This window comes from Epinephelus moara, chromosome 14 (assembly GCF_006386435.1).
Source record: "Epinephelus moara isolate mb chromosome 14, YSFRI_EMoa_1.0, whole genome shotgun sequence".
Lineage (NCBI taxonomy): Eukaryota > Metazoa > Chordata > Actinopteri > Perciformes > Serranidae > Epinephelus > Epinephelus moara.
In genome coordinates, this window is record NC_065519.1 from 20,011,833 (window position 1) to 20,028,705 (window position 16,873).

General features: G+C 41.8%; 1 protein-coding gene across 1 annotated transcript; it reads left to right on the forward strand.

The window, feature by feature from the left end:
* The first annotated feature begins 10,561 nt into the window (after positions 1-10,561).
* klf11b (Kruppel-like factor 11b) lies at positions 10,562-14,276 on the forward strand. Its single transcript, XM_050062243.1, has 4 exons — positions 10,562-10,751; positions 11,576-11,830; positions 12,289-13,267; positions 13,498-14,276. The coding sequence occupies exons 1-4, from the start codon at positions 10,713-10,715 to the stop codon at positions 13,797-13,799; spliced, it is 1,575 nt and encodes a 524-aa protein (XP_049918200.1). The 5' UTR covers positions 10,562-10,712; the 3' UTR covers positions 13,800-14,276.
* The last annotated feature ends 2,597 nt before the right edge of the window (positions 14,277-16,873 follow it).

A 16,873-nucleotide genomic window follows, 5' to 3' on the forward strand; every position in this document is an offset into this window, starting at 1 on the left:
CTGCTAATCTGCTTGTTCACTCTTTGTTTGGATAAATGAATGTTTTTATAAGGACTTATTACAAACAATCTTGTCATGAGCAGTGGTATTTTTATGTGTGACTGATTTGGCTGGAGTTTTTCCATTGCATTATTGTTTATAAAAATGAATGTGTGTTCTTTTTTCCTCATTTCATATCCTATTTCCTCCATTTTTTTTATAACCCAACTAACATGAGTCCAGTGAGTTTAAATACTTTTTGGCAGTGTTTTTAAATAATTTTTTAAATGTGGACTGAGAATCTAGTCAGACATGGACAGACAGGGATATCATGTACTGATGTTGAGTGACAAAAGTGTAATTTTAGGTGTCATTCTCTTCCACAAACTCTAATTTAATACATCCCCTCTCAGCCATGTCATTCCAAACATGTGAAAACATAGTGTGGACATAAAGAGTACAGTGTGGAGGAAAATACAGGAAAAATCACACATTTTCATTCAGTAAGGGACAGCACATTTCATTTTTCAATATGGGACAATCCGGTATTAACCTTATACAGAAAGAGTGGCAACCTACTCCTCTCTGTAGGTAGGCTAGAGCACAGGAATGAGTCCTGAAACTAGGGAATGTGTTAGCATTTTAACGCTCCTGGCTCACTCTTCTCAAAGTCAGTGTTTCTTTAATGGGTTTTTGGTTAAATGCCTGAATAAGGTCTGTGGTTAACACAAGTTTCATGTTTCAAGTTTGAAGCTGATGGTTGCTAACAAGTGCCTAAATGAGACTACAGAACATCATCATGCCCAACACAGCTTTACAGCCTTGTTGTGGTAGGGACATTAGGTCATGTGACCTTTTGTTTATATCTAACTTTAGCTTTTTATTTTTGGAGATTGCATTATGACTATATAAGTGCTGTGCAGCCAGTGATACAAAAGGAAAAGAAAGGAACACAGACAGGTGGTGCAGATCTTTGTCTGTGTTGGTTGACTGTGCGGCGATCCTCAGGGCTCCAGTAAAGGGACCGTGTTCTTCTTCCAAACTCAATACAGTGCTCCAGGGATGATGTTTTTCTAAAGGCTGCCCTGTTTACCCAGTCAAAATGCCTACGGGATTTTTCTATTTAATTTTGGATTACTGCAGAAAATAAGCTCTGTGGCAAACAAACGCTCATGATACTTACACGCTTTGTTCAGCAGGATAATGAACACCACTGTTATGACTTCTGTAGCGCAAACGCAATCGCCAGAAGTATAAAATGCTATAAACAAACTACACCACAGTTGCATGACTTAACGTCCCTACCACAGCGAGGCTTTAAGGCCATGTCTCATTTAGCAACTTGTTAGCAACCGCCCTTTTAAAGACACATTAAAGCTTCAAAATTCTCGAGTGTTGTATTTACTGATGTATTTTATGTCGTAGAACAAAACATGAACGTCTCTTCAGCTTGTGTTAACCACAGACCTTATTTCAGGCATCTCACCAAAAACCCATTCAAGAAACCCATTGACTTTAAGATGAGGAAACCAGGAGCGCTAAAACACTAACTTATTCCTTGGTTTCAGGAATCCTTTTTGGGCACTCTATACAGACTAGTGAAGGCGAGAGCAGTGTGTGGGTTTCTCTTCCCCCTGCTAAAGGTAATTACGTCCAAAAAGCACTGTAAACCTGTAAACACATATTGCTAATAATTCATAAAGCTTTATTGTTGGTCATTATAGGAGAAATGTAAATGAGCTTTGTTATATATGATGGGATCTTTTGTCTTATTGAATTAGAAGACGTGATGTGTATTTTGCCACTGCTGTGACACTGAACTCAAGGGGAAAAAGCTCAGTGGGTCTCCATCTGTGCATAAAAGCAGCATATAGTCCTCTGAATTATAGCTATGAGGGCATTAACATTAAAAACACACAGGAGATGATGAATAGAACAGTGTGTGCTTCCTCCATTGATCATTGTTTGATGAGCCATTGCAGAGGAATAAATTTTCCCTGCAGCCAGACGACCACACAGACGATCATTTAAAGTGTGTTATTTAATGGTATTCCAGATCTCCGAGCCTTCATCATTAGGCACCACACATGCTCAGACCATCTCCAGGGGAGCTCCTCGAGGGAGCCGTCAAAACCTGCCTCCTGTTGCTCATGTTGCCAGGACAACAGAAAGCGAGCTGGCATAGGAGTCAGCGTGTCATAGCAACAGATTGGCTTCAGAATCCCACTCCGACCAATCAGGAGCCAGGTGCCTGTAGAGGAATCCCTGTTGTCGCTCCGCTGTAATGTGTAGGAGGAGGAGGAGAGAAGGCGGGGCCACGTGTGTTGTGTGGTGCACAAAGCATTGTTCCATGTAGTGTTGACAATAGGAGATGCTCCAACAACAAGCCATCTGTGGTTTGTTGTCAGGCAATATTTACTATCTATGACACACACACTCACACCAATGTGTTTCATTGATTATAAATATCCAGGCAAAGCTGATCACGACTATTTTGAGATCAGTTCCACACATAATGTTCTTATAAAAGTACAGAAGGCTCACAGTTTAATCAGGAACAGGAAATGAAAGCTTTTCTTACGACTCTGCCAGATGGAGTGGTCGTGCTTTTGTACCACTAAACACATTTCAGACATTGACATTATGGGCTGTTTTATTTTTCTGTACTTTTAAAGCACTGAGACAGAGTTTTAATGAGTCACATAAACATGTTACTGTCAGTGTACTTTGACTGAAACCACACCAAAGATTGTCCATGTTTAAGAATCAGAGGCTCTCTATAAACCAGCCCACTTCAGTATTAAAGGCTCTCTGCAATATTAAAGTGACAATATGATCTATAAACCCTTAAGAAAAGCTTAATTCCTCTCATCGTTTAAGAGCACCAGCCCTTCAATTATTTCACATAGCTTTTGCAGCATTAACCGTATCATAGACTGTATAATTAAAGATCAAGCAGCTCTCCAAAAGTGAAGCCCAAAACATTTTGATCACCCCCTAGTGGCTGGCTGCAGCACAGGTCATATACTCTGCCCCCCTTTCAGGTCAGATCAACCTCTCAGATTTTACAGTGTACAGTACAATAACACATTTGTTGTTATCAACTTCCAGAACACACATGTGCATAGGGTTGATAGAGATGTTTCTCAAGTGAGAGAGGGAAAAAATATGGCAAGCCTTAATTACTTTATACATCTTCAGTCACATGATGCAAGGATACGCAACAGTGGTTTTAAACAATAAATAGCTTTGTCTTTTTCTCAGTGGAGCTGTGAACAAAGACACATAATAGTAACAAAGAAATGTTCATACTTGTTTCAAGTTTGGGCAATCCTATGTTGTCATTTCAAATCCCAAATATCACAGCACATCATTGGTTCCTTTTTCACCATTAAAACACAAGTCAGTAACAGAAGAATACAAACAATGAGCTAAAATCATGCATATGATACATAAACTAGTGCATCACTACCCATCCTCTATGCTATGGTTAACATAAGATTATCTGTGGGGTTTTTTCTTTTTCTATATTTAATTTTAGTATTTCAGTGTTAGAAATACGTTTGGCTTTTTGGCTTTTGACAGTTACATGTTGATGGATGGGACATGGGAAAAAATAATACCCCTTTCCACCCAAATTAGCACGTGTAGGTGGCAATAGACTGCTTTACTATTGCCAGTAGACCAGAGCACTGTCCACTGCTCTGCTGCAGATGATTATGCCTTTCTGGTTTTGTTTTGTTTTTGTGTGTGTGTCACATTCAATGTCTCGGTCAGGCCGGAAAACAGGTTAGTAAACAGTAGAAAGCAGCATGGAGGCCAGTGACACTGTTATGGTGGTTACCTCTTTCTTTTTATATCCCTTACGTATTCAATTTCCAACTCATGCTTGTACGGAGATGGACTGTGTTGCATCTTGCCGGCAAAGAAGCTAAAATTGGCGTCTCCATGTGGGTGTCATATTTCCATCACTGCCATTCGGAGCAGATAGGAGCTTTAGTCGATAAATACCTGTGACTATACTGCAGTCATTTGTCCTGGGAGTGAATTGTGATAGGGATCTTTCCCAATAAATACAAAAGCCATTTGGAAATGGGTCTAAAAGGTCAAAGTACTCATCAAATATATTTTTACCAAAGGTGGTCTTTGTCATTTCAGGTCAGGTATCACAGTGATGCGTTCAAATGTTTGTTTTTGTGATAAGTTTGGTTTTAATTAGTTATTTGATGCTATAAAAGGAGGGGTTGATGTCATGATTGATGGCTATGTGTGCCAGTTGGTGTGCTTGTGATCGATAGCGCCGCTCACAATTGGTCGGATGGCTGTATGGGCTGATATTGTTACTGTGCAGACTTTGGCTCCACGTAATGTCACCAGTGAAAGATGGTAGCAGCCGTATCTGGGTTATTTTGGCTTCATTTGTGTACAGTGGAAGTGGATGTGTCATTCATCTTTGTGTTTGGTTGCTATGTAATTGAATTGTGGGTTATTGTGGGTCTAAAAGTCCAATATTTACCTTTTTATCTCTTATATTTTCATATTAGTGCTAGTTTTTCATGCACACATGGAGACGAATGCAGTAAATATGGATTTCTGATTCATTTGGTGGCCATTTTGTATCCTTTTAGGCCATCTAAAAATTAATGCACTGACATTTATGAGCTGAAGTAAAGGCTGAAATGGGTTTAAACCATCGAAGTGAGTCATTAAAGATGGAATTTCCATGCTGCAGTTTTCCTTTAAAACCCTCTACCATCATACACTGTGTCCATCACAAACAGAATACACACAGCTGTGACTCTTTGATTCCATTTTCGCCCATGTGTAAATAATACATTGAATGCCAAAATAACTTTGTGACGTAAAGAAATCTGGAAAGAACACGCCATTTCATCTTTTCAGGAAGAGCACTTGCACGCATCAGCTCTACATATTTATTGTGTATTGTGGTCTGCCTGACCATCAGATGTCTGCAATAGAAAGGCAGTGTCTTTTTTTGATGTATGCACAGAGCAGAGAGAGAGTTTTTCTATTCTTTTTTCATCTGTGTCCAGTATTTGCATTGATCTGAGATTAAAAAGCGATCAGAGCAGGCGACAAAAAGGGGCATAAGAAGTCTATGTCTGGGGTCGGCAACCTACTATTAAAAGAGGCATCATTGGCCCAAAAACAGAGAAAAAAATCTGACTGCAGCCACAAAACATATTTGAATAAGGGTAACAGCATATTAAGTCTAAATTAGTCCATCAACATTACAAATAGGTCTAAATGAGCATTCATAAAAGTGATCTTCTACAAGGTGGCTACTCTGCAGTGGGCTATTTATAATTATTCAGTACTTTAACTTTGCAGCGTTGGTGGTGAAAGCAAATAAATCTGTCCACACACTATTAAATCCTCTGTTTTCCTCCAAGACTTTTCCTTTTTTGGATTTGGAAGCCATAGATATCCATACTAGAGAGACTTCAGGCCTCCACTACTGAAGTTCAGCAAAATCTAAAGGAAAAGGCACCAAGTTGTAGATGTATGATGCATGTTTTAGTTGATGAAACACTGAAACATGTTTTAATTTGATGTATAGGCTGCACATTTTTACAGTTGGAGAATGCAAGAATCACTTTAGGCCTACAACAATGACAAATGAAAATCTGATTATTCATTTCCATATTTTATCTCAATGTCACAGAGAGCCACTGGAGATGGTCTAAGGAGCCACAGGTTGCCCACCCCTGGTCTATGGGTCTTCCAAATTCTCTTTGCTTGCTGTGTCCTTTCACCCAGATGCTAGTTTGTAGTGATGATGTGGAGGAGCATTTAACTGACAAGTGTTTTCCATGAGTTCAACTGAGCTCACAGACCATTCTGGACACATGTATAACACTGGCATCAGCATCTGTAATTAAACATTATCACCAAAGCTTGTAAAGTTAAAATAAAAAACGTAAGTCAGAGGCATAAGAGTCAAGTGCAACAGCATCTTCAACAGTAATCTGCACAATCCATTTTGGCTCTGCATAAAATTAAATTAAATTAAATTAAATTAAATTAAAAAAATAATAATAATAAGATAAAATAAAAATTAAGTTAAATTAAATTTAATTAAATTAAATCAAAAATTAAAAATGTAAGCCTTTTGAAGCTCTCAGTGAAATTATGTATTTTAGTGAGGATATGTTTTTCCAGCTTTACGCTTTAAATGTTAGTAATATCCAATCTTTATTCCACCCCGTCAGCTCTCTTAAAACATTTATTTAAAACCTTTCCAAGCATGCATTTGCCTCCTCAGTGGGAGCTTAGATTGTGAATAACAAACTGTGTACTGTGACATGAAACCATTTAAAACAATGTAAATTCATGAACTCAAGACCTCATGTTACCCCTCTCAGCAATCTGCTATTTTCAAATTATATCAATGCATAACAACATTATAATAAATTGTGTTGATAATGGTGGCAGTCTCCCTAATATGGCAGCATTTTACATTTAGAGTAGAAATACTTCACGTGGAAATAACCCTCTTTTCTAGATGACACAGCCCATGGGTGCCTGTCAGAGCTCAGGGCCTGTTAGTGAAATATAGCCTTGGGGTGATATATTTAACCCTGCAGGGGCAACTCCCCCCTTTCTGAGTCCGCTCCTGGAGTTCCTGAACTGGGGGAGTTGGCCGAACAGGGGAGGTGTGCATGCAGAGGCCCAGATAGGGCCAGTGTAACCTTTCCTCCAGATTCCCTCACTAAGTTGAAACGGCCTGCCCCACTTATATCACAAACTGGCTGCTGTGCTAAAGCCCGGGCTGCCTGTCATGCCGGCGTGCTAACTGGTTTTCCTCGTAACTCCTCCCTCTTCCTCTCACTTCTCACTAACTGCTGGCACTGCACTGCTCCAGCTCCAAGCCCTCATTGCTCCCTGAGGTCATGCTTATGTGAGTCATACCAAGGCATGGCCTTCCTTAGCAGCTAGGTGCTGCCAGGGTCCGCGCCAACACACCTGCTCCACTCCCATCTGCTGCAGGCAAGCCACCAAACAAACAGTGGTTGACTGATCTCATGCAAGGTGTGAAGGTGTCATCATAAAAGTTTTGTTTTTATGTAAACAGGAAGGAGCAGGGACAGAATATGAAATGCAAGATGCTAATGAAAATGCCACTGGGCCTGCTATTGTTTGCACTAAACACATCTTGGTTATATTGGATTGTCAGTATCTCCAAATTTCAATTGGACCCTTTGTCATATCGTGCTTCCAGAAGTTTACTGGGACTTATCTTTTCTTTCCTTCTTTGTCCAAGTGCAGTTGGTGATATAACAGCATATGTGGGTCAAGATCGATTTGAATTCCCTGACATGCACAGCACTTGCGGGAATGATCTCATAGCAATGGTCACACAATAGGCCACAGGAAGAAACAGCCCAACATAGGTTAAGGTTTATATAAAGTTTAAGCAATATATTTAGTATCAGGAGAACAAAGCACAATGTCCTTTTCTCTGCACCCAGGACAAAAGATTACCAGTGCATGCAACTGCAGACTTAAATGCTTATGTAAAATCATTTGTCTGCAAATGTAATACAGAATAATACACAAATCAAAAACCTTATATAGTCCATGTGTATATAAATGGGGCAGTACGGGTGGCTCCACCCCAGACAAAACAAGTGAGATGACCAAAAGTGGGGTGCATTAGTCAGGCTGCATGTTGCCCAATGTGTTGTCATTTAAAGAGTTTAATTTGCAGCCCTCTCATGGGTGAGCAAACAATTTGAAGGGATTATAATAAATGATTGCACTCTTAAGGGCTGAAACAAAGCATTTTACTCACCTTGTACCTGAGTGACAATGTGTTTGTGCTACGGAATATTAAAGTGATGGCAGTAAATCATTTGCTTATCAACTTTTTCTGTGAGAAAACTGCACAAATATTTCCAAAAAACAAGCCAGAAACCCGCGCTTCATCTGGTGGTAGTGTTGCATTTAAGTGTTATGGGAAAGGTGGTACAAAATAGTTTTGTCTAGACCCCCTCGCCTTGTAGTTGACACTAGAGCTTGCAAAACCGAGGTTACTCTGGATGGACTTTTTACATTAGCTAGTTAAATGCAATCAAATACAGGTGAATATGACAGATTCTAATAGCCTAAAACATGATCAAGTGTTTATAACCTTTATTAAGAGCCTACTTAATCCTTCCTCCTGACATGTTTTTCAAAGTGTAAACTATGAACTCAACTCACTTCTGCAAAAGCTGGTTAAAATGATCTAAAGTAGTCAGCTAGATATGTACCTTTGGCCATAAATATTATTCATTTTATTAAAAAATATAATAAAAGAATGCAGTGCAACATCAGTGATTGACAAATGGACCACGTAAAATTAAGCTATTTTTAATGCAATCCTTGTTTGTTTGTTTTTTAAACATTCTTTCCAACAATACAGAAAATAAATAAATGAATAAGTAAATATTTTTCTCAGTAAGAGAGGCAACACAATATTCTGTAATCCACACTTAAGACGCCACACAGTAACAATGAAACAAACAGACATACTCTTGGTTCAATATATTATACTGTCTCAATTTTCCACTGGGAAGCAGTCAGAGATGTCTTTATGTCATGCTCCCAAGCCAGCTGGACAGAAAAATATGCATTAGGGGCAGCTATAGACATTAGGTTACAGATAGAAAGAGCAATCAAATTCTGCAAACACAGAAAAACAAGTGGCCTCAACTCCTGCTATTACAACTCCTACTATTACTCATTGCCAAGAGGAGAACACAGGGAGGCCTCTCAGCCAGCTGGTCCTGAGGCTCACCTCCTCTAACAGCACAAGGCCTCAGGACAACCCTCACACAATCCAGCCCAACCAAAGTATCGCCAAAGAAAAAGAAAACTACATCAGCTATTGGACATCTACCACAAAAACCCAAAACAGACTTCAATGGTATCTGGCTCTAAACAGGAAGTAGACAATGTCACATTTTCTGAGCACTGTGACAGAACAAAAAATTGAGAAAGATACAAACTATGCACAGACTCAGTGATCACAGCCTGGACATAGAGACAGACAGACACCTGCACACCTGGCTGTGTCAGCTCTGTCCTCAGAGACACGTGGAGACAGAGCAACATGTCCTGCTATAATGTAGCACATATGAAGGCATCGGAACAAAATTTCTTATAAAAATTAAATGTAAACTCCAAGATTTTGATCCACTCTCTGACCAGACTAACATGCAACATATGCTTGGAGAAAATACTTTCAGAGCCATAGGTGCAGCAAGATATGTCAGTGCATGTCACAGCCAACAACATAGAGTTCATCACCTCACAGCTCACACCCTGCCTTTTTATTCATTTATTCAGTGAATGGGTTTTTTTGTCTTTAAAGTTTATGTCTATAATTTTGCATTAATGCACTGTTGTTAATTGTTTCTGAATTTGTCAATCAAAAAGTGAAATTTAGATATTTATTTCATGTAACTGTGTTTTTTAAAAATATAAAAGTGTCTTTTAGCAGAGAAATGATTCTCTGTGTCCTGCCCAGGGACTACAGATGGAAATTAGCTGTGCACTGTCCCTCTTAAATAATAATAATGATAAGTTTGTACTTCCTCCCACTCATTTTAGGACATGTAGTAACCTGTTTTTTTTTTGTTTGGTTTTTTAAAAGTTGTCTGTCTACTACTCTACACACCTCACTTCTCACTGTGTTGTGTATATAATTTATCTCTTTTTTTTACTCCTGCAATTTTATATATTTTTCATTTTATACCTGTTTATATTTTTCTTGTATATTTCAAATTTTACTACTACTTATTTTTGATATAAATTTTACTTTTCCATATTCTCATTTATTTTTATTTTGATCTGTTTTTGTCTTCTTGCATTTACATACTGACACATACTGTTTGATTACTTGCTGCTGTAACACAAGAATCTTCTAGTTTGGGATCAATAAAGTACTATCTATCTATCTGTTAACTAACTAAATAATTGTGTTTTGGCAACAAAAAAAAGGAAATGAAATGTCATGCCAGTAAAGCTTATTAAATTGAATTGATATTTGAGACCTTTAACAACACAATTGAATACTCCACCAGTTGAATTCTCTTAACAGTGTGTTGATTTATGTATACATGTCAAAACATATGTAAATGTCTTTTTAATTTTACAGTTTATCGACTTTGTTCTTACGGGGGCCATCTTCCCCCATCTTGCCCTTTGTTAGTATAATAATTTCCTTTTTTGGAGACTTACAAGCTGTTGCCTGGAGCCGTTAGCTCGTTTTCTCCAGGTCTCTCCCACATTCCGTGAACGCCTCATAGACTGGATCGACCTTTCGCCTAGTTTAGCGGCTGGCAGTTCATCGGGTTTACCCTGACACTGCTGACTCTCACGGCCACGCCCACCAACGGCCACGCACCCTATTTCCTCCAACCGTCCAGCGAGCACGCACTGTTCACGCGCTCTCTGCTCTCCGATTGGCCGGCGCTCCGCACACACTCAATTGTGATTGGCCGAGTGTTGCCACCCGCCAGTGCGTGTTGTGAGTTTTGTTTTTCTTTTTTTTTCTCCTCCTCCCCATGTTTTACACACACAGCTGAGAGAAGAGGCAGCCAGTCAGAGGAAAAAAACGACCTCAACCCTACCCCAGCTCGGGCAGCAGCACTGGCAGCCGCCGTCTCTTTGTTCTGCTCTGCCTTTGACAACACTAAAGTGAAATTTAGACATTTATTTCACCAATGCCATCGCGAAAATTCACAGAAATGGACTCAAACGGGGTAAGACATTTTTTAACAAACTGTAAACGTCACTTCATCTGTCCTGTAACGTTCACTTGTTTACTGAGGGATTTGATATTTCAGTTAAGCTAAATCATTAGCTAAATCATCTAAACAAATTTATTAATATTATTTTATGTCACTTTAACGTCCCGGTGTTGCCAAATTTTAAATTTAAATGTTTAAACTTGATTTTATGTGACACTTTTATTCAGGAATTTTGTTTGTTATTCCGTTTTTAAAAATTAATAACTTTCATATTAATGATAATGTGAAATTTAATGTGAATAAATGCTGCCAGTGTTGACAAAATGTCTAATAAAGGTGAGTTTTAGTGGAGGATTAATGATATGCTTTGTTACAGTAAAAAGGTATTATAAAGTTATAATGTAATAAATGCACTTCCTGATCCAAACCCACAAATGGGGATTTCACATGGCTCATCTCGGCAGCACGTCACTGTTTGGTCTATATTTGGCAATGGGAGGTGTTCTGGCTCGGAGCCAAAGGCAGTGCATGCTGGGCTGGGGTGTAGTCACCAACACCCCCTCTCCCTTATTGGCAGCACCGGTGCAGTTTGGCTGGGAACTTTGAGGGAACTGTGACAGAGCAGATGAAAACTGGAAATGGATTGTTTTTAAAAAATCCAAAATAGATTAGAAAGCTTCCCTTGTTTGCATTCATGCCCTGATCAGATGTGAGTCAAAAGTTGAATCAACACCGAGTCACGCAGTTGAGAATAATCGTGATGTCCCAGTGATGTGGCAGCACTGACTGATGTACAACATTTTCTTTGTCTGACGTTTATTTATTATTCTTTTCAGACTGAATGTGTGGATCGTTATGTGAAGAGGAGGAGGCATGACAGCGAGCAGTCCTGTGCCCTGGAGTACACGGACCTGGAGGCAGCTGAAGCGCTGGTGTGCATGAGCTCCTGGGGCCAGGGTCACTTCCTTGGTAGCAGCAAGCCAAACTCCTGCAAGCCCAGACCTCTCACCCCGGCTTCAGACTCCTGTGACTCCCTCATGCCGCCAGAGCTTCCAGAGCCGCCAAAAGACTTTGTGTCCCTCTCCTCTCTGGTAAGGGTTACATCACGTTCTGCCCCCTCTTAATAAAATCAGATTTTTAAGTCACACAGAGCTGTTAAACCTTTTAGATTACAGATGTTTGATAGGTAAACATTCCTGAGAATCCAGGTTTGCATCAAACCCAATGCCCTTTCGATGTGCATGTGTAAAGATAACTGGAGGACAATGGTCAATGACATCACACTGGGACAGGTGGAAGGTGCTGCGAGTAAAGCTTTGATACTGTAGGTTGTTTGACCTTCAGATAGAGTTCCTCCTCTCAGATGCAGGGTCATAAAAATCACAGTTTATAGCTTTTTATAGCTCAAGAGTGATAATTATTGTTACATGTAGCTGCTTGCCACCTGTGATACTCATCCCTGCACACACGCTCCCCCTGTACAACGCCATATGACAATGGTGTTGGAGTTCACTGGTTAATTCTCCTGATGTTCTCCCCTTCTTTCCAGTGTATGACTCCCCCTCACAGCCCCAGCTTTGTGGAGACATCCACTACTGCGCTCCAGTCCAGCTCTGGCATGGCTGTGTCCTCACAACACTGTGCGTCCGGGCTCCATCAACCTGCCCTGGCACCCATTGCCGAGAAGCCCCCCTCCCTCCTACCTCTCCCACAGCCCTGCAGAGCCATGGCGACCAGCGTCATCCGCCACACTGCAGACAGCACCCTCTGCCAACACCGCATTCCAGTGGCCCCCAATCCAAAGAAAACTAGAGATGCAGTAACGCCTGCGACAGCCTGCCAGCAGCAGCGGCAGCAGCAGCAGCAATGCATTACAAAGACTGAGCAGATAACGACACCTCCATCTCCTCCTGCTCCTCTCGCACCCACATCATCCGCCTCAAGAACACAGCAGCACGCCAGTCCTTCAAAACCCTGTTTGAACAGTGTCTCCACCCCCACTCCTGTCAATATGCAACTGCATAACAGCCCAGTCACTCCCTCTGCTCCCGCAACCCTGTCCCCGCCCTCAGTCCCCAGCCCTCAAATCATCTGCCAGATGTTCCCCGTCAGCAGCCAATCGGGCATAATCTCAGCCTTCATCCCTGGTGCGGTTCAGACAGCCAATACTGGGATTCGGACCACCACCACGCCCATCCTCCCCCAGCCTGTCCCAGCTAATGCTGCCCCTGTCCAGCAGTCCCTCATCATGGGCTCAGCGGTGCCGCAGGGCACGGTCATGCTGGTTCTCCCTCAGTCCTCAGTCTCCCAGGCCCCTCACTGCCCTCAGACTGTCATGACCCTGGGCAACACCAAGCTGCTACCTCTGGCCCCGGCCCCTGTGTACGTGCCGGCAGGGCCCAGCAGCGGCACGACAGCCACAAAGATGGACTTTTCCCGCAGGAGAAACTACGTCTGCAACTTCCCGGGCTGCAGGAAGACATATTTTAAGAGCTCACACCTCAAGGCTCACCTCAGAACACACACAGGTGAGGGATCACTACACACACAAGTGTTTGCTTGATACTGGTGCGGATGTGGAATAAATTGGGACCACACATGAGTGCTGCATCCTGTTTGTAAAACATTCCAGTCTTGTAATCCTTGATGGGAAGAGAGTGAGCTCATTGTTAAATCTCAGACACGATAGGGTGATGTGTGAAGTTTTCATGACTGTGATGTGACTCACTTGCTGACTCCTTACTCTCCCTCCTCTTAGGTGAGAAGCCTTTCAGCTGCAGCTGGGACGGCTGCGACAAGAGGTTCGCCCGCTCCGATGAGCTCTCCCGCCACCGGCGAACACACACCGGCGAGAAAAAGTTTGTGTGCCCCGTGTGCGACCGGCGGTTCATGCGCAGCGATCACCTCACCAAACACGCCCGCCGCCACATGACCACAAAGAAAATTCCCTCCTGGCAGGCTGATGTTCGGAGCCTGAACAAAATGGCTGCTGGCAAAACACCTCCCTCAAAACCCGGCCTTGCTACGCTGAGCATGCTGGTACCTGCTGGCTCCAAGTAGACAATGAACACTGCCATCCTACCCACTCCCGAGATACCACAGGGACGCAGAGAGCAGCCGCGCACACGAGGCTGCTGCTATTTTACTGGGAATGATGACAACACATGCACTGGACTCTTTGTTTCCTCTCTACTGCTCATTTGTACATTTTCTTTAAAGGATTCTTTTGTTTACTTTGATATAATTGATAATATTAATGCACTCTTGCCAAAGCCTTTTTATGAAGTTTGTACATTTTACCTTCTCTGCCCCTCCTGCAACACTTCCTCATTGTGTTGATACTGATATATATATGTGAATGTATTGTTTGTCGTATTATGAAAAGCATTTATTTGTCACATTTGGGGAAGCACGAGAAATGATGTAAATATGAATATTAATCATCAGTACTATGATTATACCTTGATTATATCACCCTGTCTAACTTTTCATATTATTTAATACATATTTGTAATAAAAGAAAAGATCAAATGAGTCATTCTTCGTGAGTGTTCTGATGTCTAATCTGGGAAAAACACAAGTGTGGGATCTCGGGATAGTCAGCAATCTTTCCCGGTTGTCTCATGCAGAAATGCAGTGAGTGGTGCCTGCCCACATCCTGCGTGCGTCACACTGTGACTCCCCCCCTCCACCACCCTTCACCACCGCCCTCTTTTGGTCTACGAGCTGAATGAATTTTTGGTGTTATAAAAGCTCTTCTGGTGATACCATCTGGGGACATTGTGTGCTGTTCATTAGCTCAGAGCTGGAGTGCTGATGAGTCAGCAGACAAGACAGACGGAGAGTTGTTTGCCCTGTTTTGGAGTTTATTAACTGATCATTTGAGTCCATTCAGCGCTGTCATGTGGGGAGAAGGAGGCGGTGGGGCTGTGGGACTCTTTCATAATACATCGGTCTTATTCATTCAAAAATATGCTATCATTTAAGGAACACCTCCTGCTCTTACAGGCTTCTAGTGTGGTCATATGCGCAACAATCACAGTGAAGCAGACATTTCAATCAATCCTCCTACATATATGTATAAAAATGAAAATCCTGTAACTGTAATCTAACAGAAAGACACAAAATGGTGCAACAGTTGGAATATAAGCATATAATATAGTATAAAATACAGTAATGTTATTTAAGGTAAAGTAAGGTTATGCAGTGTAAGTAAGGGACAAATGAAAGGAGACATATCTATATAACAAAGTGTTTGAATAAAAGACATTCAGATGGAGAATTTAGGAGGATGCAAGTGGACATTTTATAAAGTATTGTTAAGATGCTGCTGCCTCCATCCTCCATCCTCCTCTGCCTCTCCCTCTCCTACACAATTCATAAGCAGTGGTCCCATACCCAGTAACAGCACACCTCTTCCAATCAGACAGGCAGAAATATGAACTGTTGGGGGGTGCGACCAATCACTCGTCTACCCTGCACACCCGCCCCTTTGCCTTACTGACCGACATACTCACTGGCTGTGCGCCACCCGAGCGCTGATCTACAGCGACACCCAGTGGCGGATTCATGTCACTACACCGTTGACACTACAGCTGAGGAACATCCTAGTTTGTCATTTTTAGACAGGTATAACTGTATAATGAATGAATGACTGACTATATTTCGAACTAGAATATATAAAACATACAGAAATAAAAAACAAACAAGAAAAAGATGGAAGTAAAACGTATATGTCTCTACCCCTTTCTTAACATTTCTACCTTTACCTCTCAAGGCAATTGAATCAAACGCAACTGGACTTAGTTTTGTCTTAGAAGACGTTTCACCTCTTATCCAAGAGGCTTCATCACTTCATGCTTGTCTGACTATGTTTTTTCCAAAACTATCTCTCAACAGAGGAGGATCTATCCCCCACCTATAATGCTGTCCTTTCATCCTTGCCCAGGAGATTTAACAGCTTAACCTCTAAAAAACAATGGTCGTTCACAAATGGCCTCCTGTGACTCCATCGACCACCGCTGCAGCAGGAGTTTCAACGACCACCGTTGACACACCTTGGAGCACTAACGAACCAATGACATCATTGGCCTTTTGATGACCTCCTCAGAGGTGAAATACCTGGGTTTCCACACAGACTAGTTCCAGCCTAGTCAGACAAGCATGAACTGATGAAGCCTCTTGGATAAGAGGTGAAACGTCTTCTAAGACAAAACTAAGTCCAGTTGTGTTAGATTCAATTGCCTTGAGATAACTATGACCTGGATAAATGAGAATATCCACAGGCATGTTCCTTTAACTCATATATTATACCAACAAATGTATTTACAACTAATATACAACCATCCCCAGTCTATTTACCACCCAGTTGAATAAATAAGTAATAAACCCAGTTTATTTACAGTCCAAATACCACCAAGTGTTCCATCCATCCATCCATTTTCATCCGCTTATCCGGGGCCATGTTGCGGGGGCAGTAGGCCAAGCAAAGCACCCCAGACGTCCCTCTCTCCAGCAACATTTTCCAGCTCCTCCTGCTGGACCCCAAGGTGTTCCCAGGCCAGGTGAGATATGTCATCTCTGCAGTGTGCTCTGGGTCTACCAGTGGGACGTACCTGAAACACCTCCAGCACCAGGTGCCCAGGAGGCATCCAGATCAGATGCCCGAACCACCTCAACTGACCCCTCTCAAGCAGCAGCTCTACTCCGAGCTCCCTCCAGATGTCCGAGCTCCTCACCCTATCTCTAAGGCTGAGCCCACCTCTCTTGTTGAAGGATGTATAATGGTTGTAAGTTGCGTCTGTGAGTGTTGCCCCACACAGTAATTCAAATATGGTCATTTAAGTGATGAATGCAGAACGTGCTGTGATTTATGGTCCAGCATGTGTTTTGTTTTCCCCAGAAGTGCAATGCTTGGCCAGCTTTGTTCTTACATAGTTGATCTGAGCTTTCCAGTAGACTGAGTCGTCTAAAATCACACCCAGAGATGTAGTTTCATAGACTCTTTCCACATTAATTGTCAGGCCCTCTACCTCTGCCTAGCTGGCAGCCTCTCTCCCCCTCCCTTTCCCCCTCTCTCCCTCTCTCTCTCTCTCTCTCTCTCTGTTTGATTGCAGGAGTGGAGTCAGGTGTGT

Bases quoted from the DNA above. Each gene is read 5' to 3' on its own strand.
- klf11b (XM_050062243.1), top strand. From the start codon at position 10,713: ATGCCATCGCGAAAATTCACAGAAATGGACTCAAACGGG. The intron at 10,752-11,575 runs GTAAGACATTTT...TATTCTTTTCAG, and splicing joins CAGAAATGGACTCAAACGGG to ACTGAATGTGTGGATCGTTA. The intron at 11,831-12,288 runs GTAAGGGTTACA...CCTTCTTTCCAG, and splicing joins TTGTGTCCCTCTCCTCTCTG to TGTATGACTCCCCCTCACAG.